This window comes from Pempheris klunzingeri, chromosome 13 (genome assembly GCF_042242105.1).
Source record: "Pempheris klunzingeri isolate RE-2024b chromosome 13, fPemKlu1.hap1, whole genome shotgun sequence".
Lineage (NCBI taxonomy): Eukaryota > Metazoa > Chordata > Actinopteri > Acropomatiformes > Pempheridae > Pempheris > Pempheris klunzingeri.
The window spans coordinates 14165633-14184662 of record NC_092024.1 but is presented as its reverse complement, the minus strand read 5'-3'; the positions used below and the strand labels follow the sequence as shown (position 1 = coordinate 14184662).

Here is a 19030-nt window from a genome sequence, read left to right as displayed (position 1 = left end):
TCAAAAGTTCCGCTATGAATTCATCAGTGCAAAAGCGCCACATTGGAAACTCTGTTTCAACACATTTAATACACGGTAAATGTTATGTGTTTTATCGCTTTAATTTCATGTGAAACACGTTAGTTAAACTCAATGTATATACATTTATTTTGATAAATGTCGGAAGAGTGGGACGGCCGCTTCATTTCCTACCGGCTGCTTTCAAAATAAAAGCTTTTACGTGCCTGCGGACTCTGACATGAGTGGAAAAGTAGACTCACTACTTTTATTCTGAAACTCTACTTTAACTCCAATGATTTTGCGGGATTTTGGACCTGATGTGAGGCTGTTTTAACTCCCATAAGTCAGATATTGATGGTTCAACCAGATGGTAGTGAGTCAAAGTTAAAGGCAGATTCATTGGGTAGCTTTTCGTTGTGGGCTAAATTAGGTGTGGAGTGAGAAATGCTAAGGACCGACGCTAGCTAATGTTGCTATATTAGTGGCAGTTGACAGAGACAGCGTCTTGTAAGTTAACTCTACGTTTATATGTCTCTTTGTTTATATGTATTAGCAAGCAATATAAAGCCAAATAATGTCTACAGTGACTTTACTCTCTACGTACATGTAGGTACGTTAGTAAGTTGACCAAGCTAGCTATTACTCTCTTTCTGTTTTTCCGACAGTAACTTCTGACAGACAGGGGGGCTAAATGGGACAACCACCTAGCTTTAACTAACCTAATCATTAGCTAACATTAGTGCTACTTGAAATCCTGGCGCTAGCGAAAATTAGTGAGCCTGAGGTGGATTTTCCTTCATATGTCCCTCCTAGTCTGCTTGGCTATAGAGTGTGGAGGTGGCTGCAAGATATTTTGACCCACTGGTGACAAGAAATTCCAAAGAAAATGTTTGTAAAACTGCTGTTAAACTTCCAGGTCAGGTTATTTTGACAACAAGGCTACTGTTTTAGCACGCTACTTTTAGCGCAGAAATCCAAGCAGCCACTAGATGTCACCCATCGTCCTCTAATGTAATGAATGTACTCACATCTGAACTGTTGTCCCTTTCTTTTCAGACAGGGTGCCATCGCGTGAGGATGTCTTCATTAGTGGCCTATGAGGATTCAGACTCAGAGGATGAGTCTCTCGATCAGACGGAGGAAGGAGCATCCGCTGCAGTCCAAAGCAGATCTTGTAAACAAAACCAAGAAGTCAGCGTGTGTGATTCCTCCGAGGTACCACAGAGCCCTCACAGCTTCACACCTGACCCTGATGGGTCAGTGGTGGAATATCACGGAAATGATACAAAAAGCAGAAGGGCTTCACAACACCCACATTCACCGCCACAGAGAGACTTCGAAAGAAAATACTGTAATGATGAAACAACAAAAGAAAAACATTTTAGAGATCCTGCATTTCCTCTGAGTTTATGTGCGACTCAGGGGAAGATCTCACCACTGCAGACTCGTTCTCACATGCCTCAAAGCTTTAGTGATGGGTTGAACCCAATGAAAAGACATCACACTGCGGTCCCATCTGGTGTCAGACCGTACATCCCCAAGAGACAAAGACTCACTACTTCAGTAGAGACAGTGGACCTCAAGTACCCAGCAGAGCAATTCTCAGGGAATGAGACAAGGGCAAGCCAAATTCTCTCAGAAGTGTCGGCGAGAGTAAAGCCCTATCTAACTCACAAGTCTGGTGCTGCAGGGATACCAAGGAGGCTTTTGATGAGCTTGGGAGGCCACCAGGGCCCAGTCAACACAGTGAAATGGTGTACTGTGCCTCATCTCAGTCATCTGCTGCTGTCTGCCTCCATGGACAAGACTTTCAAGGTAATGATGGCTACAATAAAACCACCACTCACTTCAGAAATAATGCCCATTGATGTTTAGCCTCGGAAGCTATGAAATCATTAAAGAGGGAATCCAATGCTTCAGCAGTGTGTCCAGTCATGTAGGCTTTCTCAGTTCTTTTTTTTTGTTCACTCAGACTCATGGAATTCAGGTTTTAGTTATCATTCGGATGTTTTTTTCCCATATGGTAAAATGTGTCCTCAACCTGACTGCTCCATATCGGCGGTGGTCTGGAACTGTTTTTTTTTATAACACGAAAATCCATTTATCAGTATGGTTTCAGGCAGGTGCCAAGAGCATCAGGGAGGTCTAAGGGGATAATCACTTACCTGACATTCAGTGTAATTGGCACAATGTTGCAGGCAGTGAGATAAAGTCTGCCCTGCTACCTCAATTTATTAATGTACCACAAACCACTTTCTTTAGAATCATATCTGTCACTGTCAGTTGAATGTGTGTCAGGACCCATGGGGCTCCCTATCCCTCTCCCCTTCTCTCTCTCTCTTTCTCTCATTCCCCTCTCCCGCTCCTTTTCTTTATTTCACACCAGGAAAACAATCCCTCATTTCCCTACTGTAAAGGTCAAGTCATGCAGGTGTCTGCCGGTGACTAAATATTTCTGTCCCATTGCGAAAACCACAAACCCCACCAATATCCTAAGAGGACTCTATATAATTAATAATTTAAATATGCATGAGCTGATTTGCATAATCATACAAGTGCCGCGGTATGGCAGCCACCTCGTTTGGCACCTGGAAAGGGCGGTTTGGAGCAGATGGTGGAGACGAGGAGGGGAGGGCAGGAGGAGACTTGGCTGTTTGTATGCAAAGATTTCTCATCTTCTCTGTTTCAGACTGTGAAATCAAAAGATTGTGAAGCATATGAAACACTGTTTGTTACGTGCGCGCATGTCTTGTGAAATATTGCATATTTTGTATTGGAATCAGAGATGATTTAGATCAGATTTGCAGTATTATGAGATTTCATTCTTCATGCTTATGATGTAGTCCTCATGAGTCCTAAAATGAAATTAAGACATGCAGGAAATTGTTAACTTCACAAGATGACATATATGAATGTTTTTAAAAAGGCAAGAGTAATTTCAACACAATAATAAATAATTTTAAGCTGTCATGTTTTTCCATAGAAAAGGCTTCTCCCCCTCCTCTGCGGTCACATGCACTTATTTTGACAGCTATTCATTCCAAACAATAGACATTTCTGGCCTCGTAATAACTGTAGATGTCAGAAAATACTCCACTATTTGGCTGGCAGGTATTCATTAAGATTGCATAATATCACACCGCAAAATACAGTATAATAGACTGCAGGTAACCATAGCAACAGTCCTTAAGTTTCACACTGTGTTACCAGCTAACTTTCAGCCAGCTAACTTACAGCTGTATATTTAAAAATGTATGGCTGCAACTAGCAATTATTGTCAATTTGCATTTGTAGATTTCCTTGATTGGTCTAAAAATGCCCATTGGAATTTATTTTAGCCCCAAAGTGTCTCGTTGCTTGTTTTTTCTTCTTCTTTGGTAAGTCCTATTGTTTAATATACTTCAGAGTGTCCTTGCATAGAAAATGACAGGCACACATGAGCAAATGTCATTCTTTTTATATGCAGTTGTCTCTTTTCTTTTCTATTCCATTATGGCAGCTTGTCACACATTACGGCTTACTTATTAGCACACTGTAGAGCTATATTAATCACGTCTTTCAGCGCTCTTCCACTTTGTGGCTTTTCATTTCTACTCTGTGTGAAGACCGAGAGGGGACAAACTCTATGAAGACTTTTCTTCTTTGTGCTTGTGTTTCTTCAACAACACCCCTGGGGCTGGCTTCTGCCTTCTCCTCCTTCGTTCTGTCTGTCAGTTTCTCAGAGGCAGAGTCGGACTATTATTATTCCAGCCTGTTTGCAGCTGTCGTCACCATGGCTACGGCAGGTGTAAGGCAGCAGTTTTAAGTTGATAACACGAATACCAATTTAGTTTTAATTACAGAGAGTCATTTAGGAAGGAGATTATTACCACAATGAGTCATCTGCAAGGATCTGCTCTGCCTGTCTGTTGAGTGGCCGGTGAAATTAAAGGGGATGCCAATAAACAAGCGCTCTTTTTCATGAATGCCCAGGACTCACGTTGTACGGGATTTTTGCAATTGTCTACACTGAATGGTGTTTTGGTGGTGAATATCATTAACGCTGTCATTCACTAGAGACTTAAGAGCTTAAGCAGCATGCCACATTGTCAGACTTCTTATGTAGAAGCCTGTGCTCAGTTGAAAAATTGCAAGCTTTTGTGCTCATAGACGCTGTTATCAGTTGCTGTTTGAATTTCATGTTACCTTGAGATGGCAGTGTTTCCCTAAGCCCAAGATCATACACAGATAAGGTGTATCCTGTTGCACAGTGAGTGGAAATATTCTTCATAGATTCATTGCTTCAATATGTAGCTTTTTGCAATTAAAATCATGACTCCCTGTCTCTCTCTCTCTCTCTCTTGCTTTTTTCTCACCCTGGAGGCATCTCTGTCATTCTGTTTGGTAAACTACTGCTTGCTGGATTGATATGTCCCTCTCCTCAGTCCATCTCTCTTCTCCCCGTCTGTCTCCTGCGGGAGCTGTGGTACAGAACTTCTCAATGTGTTTCTTATGCTGTATAGAGGAGTCATATTTAATAATGAAACACAGAGGCAGAGAGGGCTCTGCAGCGCCCCACAGATCTTCAAAGTTCCTCTGTGGCCCTGCAGTGCTGGGAAGCAAAAAATACTTCATCATTAGTCATCATCAGGCTAGCCCACCCACTGAATTTCTGGCTGTGCTCCTGGGAGAAGATTTTGTCTTTTGACACGTCCAAGAAAAAAAATCATGCACTTAATCACCAGGAAATCTGATGACAAGCATGTCACAATATTGGCTGGCCTGTTTGCCAAGTGATCTCTTTGAAGCACAGTGCAAAAACACCACAACAATGACCAAAGACAAAGCCAGAATTAACAATAGGACAATCTGGTTGATTAACACCTCAATCATAAATTGCTGTCTGCTTTTTTAGGCCTCTGTTTGCACTTTATATGCACCATGATATCACATTTTAACTAACAAAAGGCAGCTGGGTGCTTTTCTCTTCTGCTCTATAATCTGGGGAACCTGTGACAACACAAAACCATTAACACCATTAGAGCCCATGGGGGATTGATTTATAGGCGCACTCAACGGCAATTAGTTTGATTAATTAATTATAAAGGTAGTTTTTGCCTTTAAATCCAGTAAATAAGCCTGATTTGTATACGTTTGAGGCCAGCAGTACTTTTTAATTTAGTTTTTAAAAGTTATGTGAGAGGAGCTTATATTATATCTTTCTCTGCTTTGAAAAAGATTCACCAATTCTCAGTCACTCAAAGGATTTTCAGTGCTGGAGGACACATCGCATTCATGATCTGCAAAGGCATGGCTGAAACATTTCACTTTTGCCCGCCAAACAGGGCAGGGATTTGATTCTCTGTGAACTTCCTTGAAACCTTTTCCAAAGCATGCTGGTCCTTGTTCGTTTGAAGGAGAGCACAGCGTGTCCGTGCCGTCTGATGTCCCCTCTTTTTCACAGCTTCTCTCTGTCACACTTATTTTATCGGGTGTTTGTTTGACGTGTAAAGGATGCAGGGTCAACTTAGCCTTTTAGCACACCTACAGAACCTTTTTTTTCTTTCATAGACCATTTTTTTCTTTTCTATACCAGTAATGTGATGAGTCAAAGCAGCCTGTGAGGACTGAGCACAAATTACTGATACAACCTCATGTTCTGGATTTGACAATTGCTTTAAACTAATTAATCACCTCCTGTAAATTTTAGTTGTTCTATAGCACATACTGTGCATTTCATGCAGTAGAACTGTTGTTTGTGCACAGTCAGTAAAAATGACTTTGTTGCTGCATTCTAAGTGTATTTTTGACTTTGGCTTAATGCAATGTGCCCATGTGTGGCAGGTGTGGGATGGAGCTGAGAGCGGGCGATGCCTGAGGGTTTACACCTGCCACTCGGGAGCTGTGCGTGATGCCTGTTGGACCCCCTGCGGGCGACACCTTCTCACTGGCTCATTTGACAACATGTCTGTGATCACAGATGTAGAGACTGGTGAGCAGCACTTCTTTCTGTTGGTCTGATGAGCACAATGTCACATTACAAACCTTACTATGGTACACTAAACCAGAAGAACTGTGGTGTATCTTATATTTTTGTAAATTACAGAGGAATTTGCATTCAAGCCACATTACATTTAACGTTTGAGCTGCTTTTCAGCAAACATTTTTCTGTAAGTGTGTTGCTGGTATTGTGGAAAAACAAAACTTCTTGGCACTTCAACGTTTTGCAAATTTAGTGTGTTTCTTCTAAGTTGAATTTAAGTTCACTACAGTAATTTATGTGTAGAGTGGCTTTAAATTTCCTGGGGTCCAAAAACTTGTTATGAACTAAAGCGTGTGTATAAATTGCAATGCTGCTTCTCTCTCTGGGTAGTCGTGACCCCTTTGAGGGGCAACCTTTGAAGCAAATGCATCATAAATGGTCAACTACCCCAGCCCAAAGACTTCTGCAGCCAAGAAATACTGACTTTTGATATTTGCATTTTATCAGTCATCAGTTTATGTAGTCTGAGTTTACTGCAGAGTTCTCAACAATATCAATAGTATACAATCCATTACTCTATTATAATGCACTACGTAAATGATTTTAGCAGTGTACATGAAATGAATAATAGCACATTCATTGGTCAGTTATTTTATTATAATATATAATCATAAGATATGTACATTTGTTATTGTTGTTTATTATCATTATTTTCGTTTTTAACAATCTTGCTGTGACATTTTCATTGCATTATTTGCTTTAAAGACCTGAATTGGCTCTATAGTCTCATTTAGGGAGGAGATCAATCCTCCAAATTAAGTTCTATGGAGGCTACACGTCTGCGTCAATGCTCCCTAAAATGGGACACTAACCTCTCTTTCTCTCTCTCTCTGTATTTCGCTCACATACTAACAGACGTACATATACAGTCCGTGCAAGAAAACCTGCATTAGTACTTTCTGAACATTTCTGACATTTTTATCTACCTACAGCAAAATTCATTCTGGACTAAATCCACTGGCTCATTGTTTTTTTCTGGCCCCTTTGTGTGATTTTACAAACCATTTTAAGGTGACATTTACAACCCTAATTTGGTTTACTTAAGAAGTGGTTTGTTTTCTGGCCAAGTGTACATTTGACAAGCATGGCAGAAAAGATGAGAATAACTCATACAGACGATCCACTGCAAGGAGACTGCTTGTTTAGCAATTCACTCATTTCCTGCATCTGAAGGACATCAACTCATGAATTTCTGCACAGCTTAATTTAAAACTGGCAGTAAGAACTGACAGAAAAACTCAGATTTCTGCTTAAAGAGGTTTAACAGAATGAGCCAAAATACAATAGACATTGTTTTGAAGCCCCTGTGGCATCTACATCTCTAGGGTCAACCCATTGCTGTGATGACTTGCTGCCGTTTGCACTTCCCCTCTCAGCATGTCTGTCAATACTGCCAATAAAGCCTACGGATAATAGCTTGGCCAGCCCATTAAACACACAGGCAGCTCCAGGAAGGGGATCAATAATGGATACATCACCACAGGAGCAGCCACCATGACCTTACACTGGAACATCACAAATCACAACTATAAACAAACAAATGTTTATTTTTTTGGTCTTAAACTTTGGTGGCCACTAGTGCCTTGCTCAGCGGTGCAGGAAGTCTTGGTGGGTTCAAACTAACAGCTTTGAAGTAATGTCAGACATCCAGAGAGACCACATGCATCAATCCTGCAACAGTCTTTCTATTTTTCAATGAGATTTTATTATTCTTATTTATTTTCTTACCACTCTTATTATTTATTTGTATGAAAATTGAATAAACCATATTATGTCTGACGATGAAGGGTCTACAGATGTGTGCTGGCTCCACAGGGCAATAAGCATGCACTGCCAAGGCAGCGTGACACGAAGAAACTGTAATTTAGGTGCATATTAATATGGGAGTTGGGAATTCCAGGCTCATTTCTGCACAATGTGTTTTAGCTAAGTCCTCGGCAGTGACACTTTCAAACCAATCTTACAGTAGTCAAGCCGCAAGAAGAACATAGAGGCCAAGCTGCATGAATAATTTGCCTCATGGTAGACTGACATAACTGAGGTTCTCTTCACGATTTGGTAGGCTGTCTTTCCAGGGGATTTATATGTCTGACACATATGACACAGTCGCAATATGGCTATACCAAGGTGTTGGCATGGCAAGTTAAAGAACAACTTGCAGGTAAATTTTTATTCTGACATTTATATTTAACCTTGTCTGAAAATGACCGTTTTTATGGGTAATTCAGGATTGTGGCTGTTTTCCGTTTTTTTTTTTTTTTCTTTCTACAACACGTCATATGACGTAACATAAGGGAATCGCTGTCCACTGCAGTCGGAGGTAGTGAGTCTGAGCGGTCTGTTACAGTGAATTTGTGTGTTTTCAGTTGGTTTTAGTGGCATTTCACCAAATTTCATCATGGTAATTTATTGTGTAGGTTGCACAAACTCTAACCTGTCAGCACATGGAGTCCACAGTTTTCCCAGAAGGAAAAGGAGAGCTGCTAGCTTTGTGCCTGGGTGCGTTTAGTGCAGGAGAGGAATCGGGAAAAACATGTTTATTTGTGGCGCTCATTTTAGACCGGAGGATTATCTTCCCGGCTGCTGTTCCTTCAGCACCAGGAGCAGCAGCTTCTGGTTCTGCCGCCGTAGCGGGAGGTGGTCACGGATCTGTCAAAGACTCAGTTCAACCAAAATGTGCTCTGTGCACTGCAAGTCTGGTTTTCTAACTTTTGCTGACTTCCAAATTTTTCAGCACAATGATTTCAGTAATGAGAAGCAGTATGTGACATGTAGTAATTGTAATCAGGCAGTGATGTCTCTCTCTCTCTCATAGTTGTATGAATAAAGCTTCAGCTTCAGATCCATCCATAAATCTACTGCTCTCCCTTATGTTACGTCACTTCTGGTTCAGCTTTTTCACATGCGGAAGTAAAATTCTCTCACAAAACAAACAGATGACTTAAGGTGATTCTTTTTTTTTTTGGTTGGCAGCATGTGTTACTTTGCTTACCTGAACTTGTAGCTGCCCGGCTTTAAAGCTGGTGCACCAGGTTTGTTCCTGTTTCACTTGCAGTCTGTTGGTTGTACCGACTAATGATAATACACCATTATAGAGTGAGAATAAAAACACTCAGTGTAGCGGAGCCGTCACAGGTACAAAATGTTTATCATTGCTGCGTCCCTACACCTGACCCTGTATTTCCCCACAGCCTAAACTCACCAAATGCTGCACCAGTTGGGATGTTTACAGAGAAATGGATTTACAGAGGAGCCTGTGCATTCAGAGTAGTTTGTGGGCCATCTTTGCAGTTGTTCCTGTGTCCAGTTTAATTTGTACAATCTTATATCCACTCCCAGTGGGCCACAGACAGGCTGTCACAGGCTGAACAGCGACAGCACAGAGGAGGATATAAGGGAGGAGAGCAGGTGAAGAAGCATCATGCAGAAGGAGATGAAAGAAAGGATGCAAGAGAAATAAATACAAAGAGAATAAATTCAGAGAAACAGTGAGCAGAAGTTGGGGAGTGAAATAAATGAATTTCATCTGGAGGGTATTAGCGTGAAGTGGCAGCTGTTGTCCAGTGCTTTCACAGCTGTCCTTGAAAAGCTGATTGGCGGAGGCTGGCGTAGGAATATATGCCTATAGGCTGCCACAGGTTGATGTGTCAGTTCATGCGTGTATATGCAGAACTCGACTCTTCTGTCCAGATCTCTTCAGGCACTGGCACTTGCTTTCCGAAAACCAATAATGCCAGTACTGGAGTGGGCTTGTGCATTGCCCTTCCACCTCACTTCGGCTTTTCAGAGTCATATTAGATGAAAGTTGCTAAAGGCCTCGACGATAGTTTAGTTCTAAGATGGAGTTTTACATTATTGCAGTATTTTCTACATGTATCCATTGTACAAGGGCAAAATAATGAGTCACATTGGGGGTTTGATACTGAGGGTCATCCAAGAGAAAACTGTATAACTGAGCCAACCATGCAATCAAGATGAAAAAGTGCTCATTCCTTTTCACAACAAGGAGAGTCTTTCATGCATAATTGTTTTTACATTTAAGTAATTGTACCAATATCATAAAACCTTTTAACTTACTGGAAATAAACAGAGATGCTGGTTCTTAACACTGGGTCTAGTTATATTGTGTGTAACATTTTATATATTCAACAGGAAAACAGAAGTCTGGGCATTTTTTGTCTCTAAAAAACATCCAGTGAAATCACTTTCCTATAAAGTTCTACAATGTTAGCAACGTGTTTGTTTTTGTTCACTGCAAACAATGAATTCCTTCTCAACACCTCCGTCACCTGTTCAGAGAGGTAAGCAGCACAATGTGGCTGTACAAACACAGGAGCCTGAAGCGCTGCACGCCAGGAGACAATGCATTCAGCAGCACGCACTGCGAAGCGTTTACTCCAAATGCCACCGGCAAGCAAATCTGCATTTTGACCTACTTTGAAAGCTTCATTTTACAGCACTAACCTGCCAAGTTGACCCAGGTTTTACCCTCTTAAGTGACAGAAAAGAACAACCAACCCTTGTTTTCAAAGTAAAGCCCAGATCATTGTGTCATGGCTGCTACATTTCTAAATTGCTTTAATGCACATGTACTGAACATAATAGTCACCAACATCAGTAAAGGCATTGGTAGGTTTGTAATATATACAGCATGTGTTCCTGTGATGATGTGATTCAAAAGCATCCAACACCAAGTGGGATGTGAAGTCTGTGCAGTTGGTGTTTTGAAGCTGCTTAATACTTGAATTATTTTTACTTTTAGAGAGTCCCATCTCCCTGTCCCCTCCAGGGATTACACTTTATACCCAAATGAATGTCTGAAGACTTAAATGCAGTTTACAGCACTTCATCACGTCATCAGCAAACGTTAATGGCGGATAAGAGTGATAACTGTTGCCCACTTGTGCTTTCACAAAAAAACAAGTGTGCAGACGTCTCTCCTACTTACTTCTTTCCCTTCAATAAGAGGGTGTTAATTAAACACTTGATCACTGGAACAGATTCAAGGCATGAACATCACCTAATTGTAGCTAGATTTTACTTTGTGTGGGAGGTTAGTCTGTGTTTATGCATGCATGCTGTGGAAACTTATGATCTTCCCAGATACTGAAGGTTTGACACTGCCCCAGCTTTGAAGTCTCGTTCTTGACCTTATAAACAGCAACTTCACTAAAATAAGTAAATAAATTAACATTAGGTCTACTTACTTGGGCTCTAAAGCTTTAAACCACAGCTCTGGGTCTTCCACTGCAGATGGAGTTGTCATGGAGTTGTTATTAGGTGATATAAATTTGGTATTTTGTTCCTGTGATAACAGGTGGTTGTATATTTTTGTCAAGCTAGATTTCAGCTGTTGTTTGCACTTTGGTCCCATCATGCTGGAAATCTTCATTATCTTTGGTGTCAGAATCATTAACTATACAGGAACTCACCAGGTGCTGAAACTCACTGTTCAGCACAGAAGGAAGCACTTGAAAAATTTAATTAGAATAAATTTAATAAATCATGACTCAGTTATTTCAAGAGTTTTCACCCTTTCAGTTATCAGGACTATGACACCGTCTTAATGTGAAATATCTTTGAAACATCAAACTAGCCACAAATATGGCTTATTAAGTCTGTTTCCTAAATGTTTTCCAGTTACAGCTTGTCAAAACCAAGTAATGTGTTTCTGACCTTTGCTCATGCTGCAGTGACGGCACCCTGCTTTGGTGGATTCAGTAATGAGGCAGAATATCCATTTCATCCCAGCCTCCCTCTGCTCTAAGGGGCTCATCCTCACCATCCCAATCATCCCTAATGTCCTCTGTACTGTCGTCGCCCACTGTGTGTCAGCTCCACGGCGTGATCACAGTCCTTTCAGGACTACAAAGTAAACTATCGTGAGGGAGGAACAGATCGTTGCAGTCTTCCCTTATCTCCCCTCCCAAGCAAGCCAATTAATCTTGCTTAATTAAAACATGACGAGGCCGTGTTTATGATGAGGAGAATGTTGATTTCTCATCGTCTTGCCAAACATGAGTTTTAAATCTCGATGACAGATCTTCTCCGTATCGCTAGGGGTAAGCCAATTAAGCAGGAGGCATTAGCCCGGCAAAATTGCCTGTTAAAACTTTGGATCAATGCAATCGAATCTGGGAGTGTGCTAGTGCACCGTTAAGTGAAAGAAGGTCAGCTTTGCTGCAGTTTACGAGCTGTGACTCATTCTCCCTACTGAAAACACTTGGTAGGAATATCCTGGAACAAGTGTGTAATGAAGTGTGTTTTTTTTTTTTTTGTGAGCTAACTGCCTAAGCCTGTTTTGGAAGGGGTCTTTGTTGTTTGTTCGATGAATTAATGAGGAGCCGTTGAACCGTGAGGTGTTCTGCTTTGCATAGCCTTTGACAGAGCTGCTGGCTCTGGCTCGGTTTCTGGCTCGGTTCCTCGTGTAGCCTTCTTTATCATTCTCCCAGGAAACTAATTTTTGGTCGCACCCTGTCTGGCTTAATTATATTTAAGCCCCTCAGTGTTTTTGTTTTGTTTTTAAGTATGACATTTTTTAATTGATTTAGATAAAGCCGCCTCTAGCCAAAACAGTGTTTTATATTCTAGGTTTCTCTTCTCTACACCACTGTGTTTTTGGGTTATCTTTTTGTCTTGAGCAATGTTTAAACAAAGTAGCCCCTTTAGAGACCGTTATGTATGACGTGCTGCTGTCTGTTGTCCTAGACACACTCTTACAAATGTGCTGCAGCACTCGCTCAACAGCTGCGCAATCCTTCAGATTTCTGGTCAGTCCCATCAGCCACCATCATTAAAATGAGTTGGAGACAGACAGCTCAGTTGTTGAACTGTTCTGAGGCATCCAGCGATTTAAAAAAAAAAAAAAAAAAGTTTCATGTCATCACGAGCAAATCTCCGTGGCCTTGTGTGAGCTTATGTGAAGTTTTTTTTTTTTAGTGACAGGAAGACATGTGATCAAAAACTGATGGATGTAGCCTGTAAACAAGCTCACACCCTGCATCTGACCCGAAATGATGACAGGAAGCTTCTTTTCCTTTTACTTTAACATCACTCCTGCAGTCTCGGAAGGTACGCTGATTTTGGGAACACTATCTTTAGCAACAACTTACAGCATGATCACCTGTATCTTTTTGTCAGTGAGCTTGTTTTTCGAATCACTGCTTTATAAGCAGAGGGGACAACACAATTTAATTACACACAACGTTTATTGCACAGGAATCTAATGTGCACCTCACAAGGGGGACCGGATCCTCTCAGTGCGCGCAGTTAATAAACCAAAGAGAAGTTTCAGCAGAGGAAATGTAGTTGAAATGCATGTTGTTCAGTTCAGTCTTGACAGCTGAGAGAGACAAAATGTCTAAACAAGCTTTTCGTGCTGCACAAAAACAGCAGCAGTTTGTCTTAATTAATTAATTTAATAGTCTGAAGCCTTGTTATTCTTTGTGAATGTATAGAAGAGCACACACCCAAAATGCACTTTCTCTTATTGTGAACACACAGTACATCTGATCAGGATGCTTAACAACACTTAGAAGCTCATTCATATGGAGTATATTGGTTTGGTCTGACAGATGTGTAGCAGCAGCGGGAGCGAGACTCTGTGGACGGAGATTAAAACAGCAATAAGGCGGCTGCTCTGCTGGCCTGGTGACTGGCCAGGGAGTTGCTGGAGCCAAGAGAGGACAGAAACCAGCCAGGGGTCAGAGTTCAGCTGGAATCGAGTCCCGTAGAGCTGAGTAGGCAACATACTCAGATGAACTCACGTACATGTAGCCTCAGGATTTTGAACCCAGAGAGCATCACTGTATCTTTACTACGGGCGTAAATGAAAGCAGTGCTTTCTTTTCACATGAACGTTAGAAACTTAAATGGTCAAAATATATGTGTAACGGAGATAAATAATTACTTAGTATTGTTTAGAATGGTATTGTTTCATGGATCCAGAATATTGTCTGATACTCCACCTGTGGATAAAATAACATACAGTAATGAAGACAAACAATTATTCTATACATACAGAGAACTCACTGAAACATTGTTGGTTTAGATAAATGTTATGGTATATTAAGATTAAAGGTTACAGCAATCAGTATATAAGTATTCATGGGTTTTCTACCAATAAAAGATGTCTAGATTTATGATTTCAGAAGGAAACATTGATCTTGTTACTCTGTCTCTCTTATATTTCTTCTTGTCTGTAGGACAGCAGGTGGTGAAACTGGACAACCAGTTCAAGGTGATGTGTGTGGTCCCGCATCCCAGCAACCCAGAGGTGTTCCTGTGCGGAGGTTACAGTTCAGTGGTCAAGGCCTGGGACTCTCGCAGCAGCAAGGTCAAAGTTGTTCACCTCCTTAGAGCAGATTTATCATCTTTATTGACTCTGGTCCACTGATCTAAGGCAGGAAGGGTTTGAACACATGCTCCTCGTCCACGGTTCCCTCTGACGCATTCAGAGTTGCACACTAGTACAAACACGGTAGTCAACATTTGGCTGTGCACAGTGACCCATGCTATATTTCCCTGTAAGGATGATATTGCCGCATGCATAGACATAACAGTGCAAAGGAAATTTGAATTTAATTTGGGACTCATGAATTATTCCTGTGATGCTGCAACCTGATATTGCTATTAAGCTAAATGGACTGTTTTATGTGATGAACAGTTTCTCTTAGAGTGATCACATGTAGTTTTTTTATTTTTTTTTTTTAACCACCATGGCTAACTGAATCATTTCCCTGCTGGATTTTAGATTTAATACCGTGGAGATTGCTTTTGCCAGTACATGTCAATGTGAGCTTCACAGTAAGTGTAGACTAGTTGTTGACAAATAGGGTGCCGGTGCTGTAGCGCCCTGGCTGCCTGTCAGTCTTAGCCCTGGGTTATATATTTCTCACTCTGGGGTAATATTACCCCATTCGAGAAAAGGACAGAGACCCACAAGCCACAATGATAAACCATTAGTTTGAGGTCTTTCCAAACTGAGTCATGAGGTCGAACTGGATGAGATTAATCTACCATGTTGTGCTAAAGCGATCGATAATAGCAAGTCTAAAGAGTTGTGTTGAAGTTACATAGCAGAAGGAGAGCATTTGAAGGGTTAAAGGTTGAACTGTGTCATGTAGAGTAGCTGCCAGCTGTTTGCTCAGTTGTCATGAATTTAAATCTGATCTGATCAAACACCCTGTGAAAATGTGATCTTGTGAGAGTGGTTATGACCATTTGATAGACACACTCTCTCATCTACTGCTGTTTAGCCTAAACTAGTTTCAAGATCAGAAAGATTTTGTCCATGAAGGCCAACAATAAACCTTTTTGGTTGGCTTTTTGCTGATTCTTGGGTTTCATTCACCTGCTGTCCTAATATATTCTGATTCAGCCTTGTCTACACAAAACTATTTGGCCTCTAGTTTAAATGTCTGTAAAAAAAGCCAAGTCACCCAAGGTGATTTATCAAGATTGCTTGTTTTATTTGACCATCTGTTGAAAACCCAATGATGCTAATAATGATAAATAGCAATAAGTATATGATATGTTGTTGTACTGCTTTATCCTGACAGCAGATTTTAAATGTGTACGCTCTAGCAACAGTGTTACAACGTTTGATGCTTTGTGAAAAACTGGAACAGCAGTGAAAGTGACTGACAATGTGTCTTTATAGGAAAAAACTATTGACACACTGCAGTTTCCATCTTGTCATCCCACCTCAAGGGCAGAGGGCCAGATGTTCCCCTCCCTCGTGTTAATTGCTCTGCTGAGCACCATGAACACTCTGTGTTGAAAGTAGAAAAGTGCTATAAAAGCTTCAACACTAAATTTAACTCAATTAAGTTGTACCAAATGTACTAAATATGGTGTACGTATATGTAATTACTGAGCTTTCACACAGTAACCCTTTCCACGACATCGTAGATTGAAGAGCTTTTTCTCTGTATTTTTTCTATGAGTTTTAAAGGGCTCAATGCTAATTTGTGCGAGTGCGTGTGTGTGTGTGTGTGTGTGTGCGTGTGTGCGTGTGTGTGTGTGTGTGTTTCCAGGTGGTGAAAGTGTACAAAGCTGGGATCCAGCAGACCTTGGACATCCTGTTTCTGAGAGGTGGTGTGGACTTCATAGCAAGCTCTGACTGCGTGAGCAGAGACTCTGCGGACCGCACTCTTATCGCCTGGGACTACCAGAGCACAGCCAAGGTCTCCAACCAGATCTACCATGTAAGGAAATCTGTCTGTGTATAAGAAAAAAAAATAGCCCCTCAATATATAAAGTTCTGATCGGCACATAATGAAATTATCAGCTAAAAGCCATAAAAACAGCTTGAATTTTAACAAACCAGGCCCATTTAAGGTACATTTCTGAAAATGTGTGAACCTCCTGATGTGAAACCAGTTGGTAATGAGGTATGTGGACCTGACATATTTTGACAGTTACATAGTGCTGGAGGAAGTGTGTGCGCTACAGTGTGCCAGCTATTTTTAAAAATGTCTGTTTTCGTATTGAATAAATTCTCCTCCATGCATCAGTGTTTCTGCAGGTGAATGGAGGATTTATTGTACAGCGCAGGAAGTCTCAGGAGTCTCAGGAAACACTACTCGTGTTATGCAGGAATAGATGGACAAAATAACAGGAACAGTGTACAGCACTGTGCAACACAATCCAATACAACAACACAAACCGTCGCCTCAGAAATGACCACAGTGAGATTGATTGTATTTTATCATGAAGCGTTTCTTACTTTGTCCCCCCGCTGCTGGTCAGAACATGAGGCTTTTTCAGATTACCGACATGCTGCTGACTTCATGGTTAGTAACAGTGAGAAAAGGTCGAATAATGAATTAATTTCCCCTCTTGATTTATACCAGGAGCGGTACACGTGCCCTAGCCTGGCTCTCCACCCGCTGGAGGAGTCCTTTGTTGCCCAGACCAATGGGAACTACATGGCAGTTTTCTCCTCCCAGCAGCCCTATAGAATGAACAAGAGGCGGCAATACGAAGGACACAAGGTCAGTGATGACTGTTGCCTCAGGGGTGGGGGTGGATTTGGGGGGGTGGGGGTGGGGAATCACACAGATCTGATCAATACAGAATGCACGTGCACACAAACAACTTCAGCAGCGTCGCACATGCACACAAAATTGTGCAAAGGCAGTAGAATAAACCTATACACACAGATGAAACACTTCCCGTAACCTAGTTGACATGTACAGCAGATCCATAGCCTGCGGTGCTTCCTCTACAGTGCCCTGCACCAAAACAAACACGCTAAGTACAATACAATATTTCCACTGAGGGAGACAAACAAAGCAGACTATGGCTGTCAAGTATTGCTAAAATCATGTGGAACTGCTGCACTGCCGTCGATTCAAGAAAAATACAAAAAAAATGGACAGGAGAGAAATTGGTATTCCACATTTCAGGACCTGTTTTTTTTTTCTGTTGTTGGTCGACCTGAAGTGGAGAACACATTTCAAAACAGAAAATGCTGCATTTCAGAAAACACAACGACATTTCATTTCTGAACCCTTTTCAGGTTTTCTTTATTGTTCACTACTTTGAAGAAGCAAACACTTCTAACGGAGTACGTGTCAGCAAGCAGTCGGTGTATCACACCACCTTTAATCTGATTATAGATACTTTATTGCAACCTGGAAGTAATTCAGATCTTTCTTCAAGTGCAACTCAAAACAGTCCTCCTGTGTCCCCGGGAGAAGGTTAATGCACCGTAAACAAAACATATGTTCTTCTTCTAGGTGGAGGGGTACGCGGTCCAGTGTGAGTTTTCTCTGGATGGAACTATCCTGGCTTCAGGGAGCTCCACTGGCTCTGCTCACTTCTACGATTACCACAGCACGCGCACGCTGCACACCCTCCACGCCCACAGCCAGCCCTGCCTGTGCGTGTCTCAGCATCCCGTCCTGCCTGCCACGGCGGCCACCTGCGACTGGGCCGGTGAGATCAAGGTCTGGCACTGAGGGATGGACAAGTAAATATGGACTTGTAGTTGTAAGATGTAGCAAAGACGAACTCGCGTACGTTCATCTTCAAGACTTCATCTCCCATAATCTCTTGGCATACGATGATAAGAATTTGGCAAAGAATGCTTGAAGTCAGCAGATCCACTATCCACTGACGCCTTTTGAAGAACAGCTTTTTTTTTTTTTTTTTTTTACACTGGATCTTGCGATGCTTTCACATTATTTTAAAAACCGCCTACATCCACACTGCCATTTATACGAACTTCGACTGGTGCGAGAACATGAGCCTCTATTGTGTTAATCTTACTGTAAGCATCTTATTCATATTAGGCCCGTCTTACATTGTTTTAATATCCTGAAATCAGGGAGATCAAAGAAAGTTTCTTTACAGTTCAAAGAGCGTAATATTGTTATGAGTTTTATCTTTAAGTGGTAGGCGGTGGGAAAGCACACAAGACTAACTACACACACATACACACACACGACCTTAATGCTTTCATAGTCAGCTTTCCTCTCCTAAAACAACCAGGGACGTCATTATCGTCAGCTTCTTGAAGTTTTTGTCAAAACAAAAAGATAAAAATCTCTTTGGGCATTTTCTAATCAGTGGTGTTTTTCATTCCACATTCCGCATACACATCACTTTCTTCTTTGCCTTTTTGTTCTCTCTGACTCTGAAATGACATTTCCTTTCACACTGACAGCTTAGAGCATCACAGGGAGACAACCAGAGAACTAAAAAAATATGCAGACATCTGTCAAAACATTGCCAGGTTCTTCCAAAATCCTGCCAGTCAACAACAGAGCAGTGAAGTGCACACAGATACTTGCGATCTTTATTCAGTTTCTAGTAGTAGAGTCTTAAAATACACTTTGCTGTTTGGCGGTGAGGGAGATTCTAGTGGCTCAATACTTTTTCTAGTCTCTGGGTTGGTTATACTGAAGTCAGTTGTTGTTGTGCTAGTGGGCCACGAGGTGATTTGTGATGCTGATGTGAAAAATGGCAAAGTGTACCATTGTTCAACGTGTTTTGTTGCTG

The 19030-nt window shown here is 41.4% G+C and overlaps 1 protein-coding gene across 1 annotated transcript; it reads left to right on the top strand.

Moving 5' to 3' along the window:
* Positions 1–437: 437 nt before the first annotated feature.
* wdr25 (WD repeat domain 25) lies at positions 438–18350 on the top strand. The gene is made up of 7 exons (XM_070842715.1): positions 438–507; positions 1057–1815; positions 5824–5971; positions 14227–14357; positions 16060–16230; positions 16879–17019; positions 17767–18350. Exons 2-7 carry the CDS (start codon positions 1078–1080, stop codon positions 17986–17988), a joined length of 1551 nt encoding a protein of 516 aa, XP_070698816.1. The 5' UTR covers positions 438–507; positions 1057–1077; the 3' UTR covers positions 17989–18350.
* Positions 18351–19030: the final 680 nt, after the last annotated feature.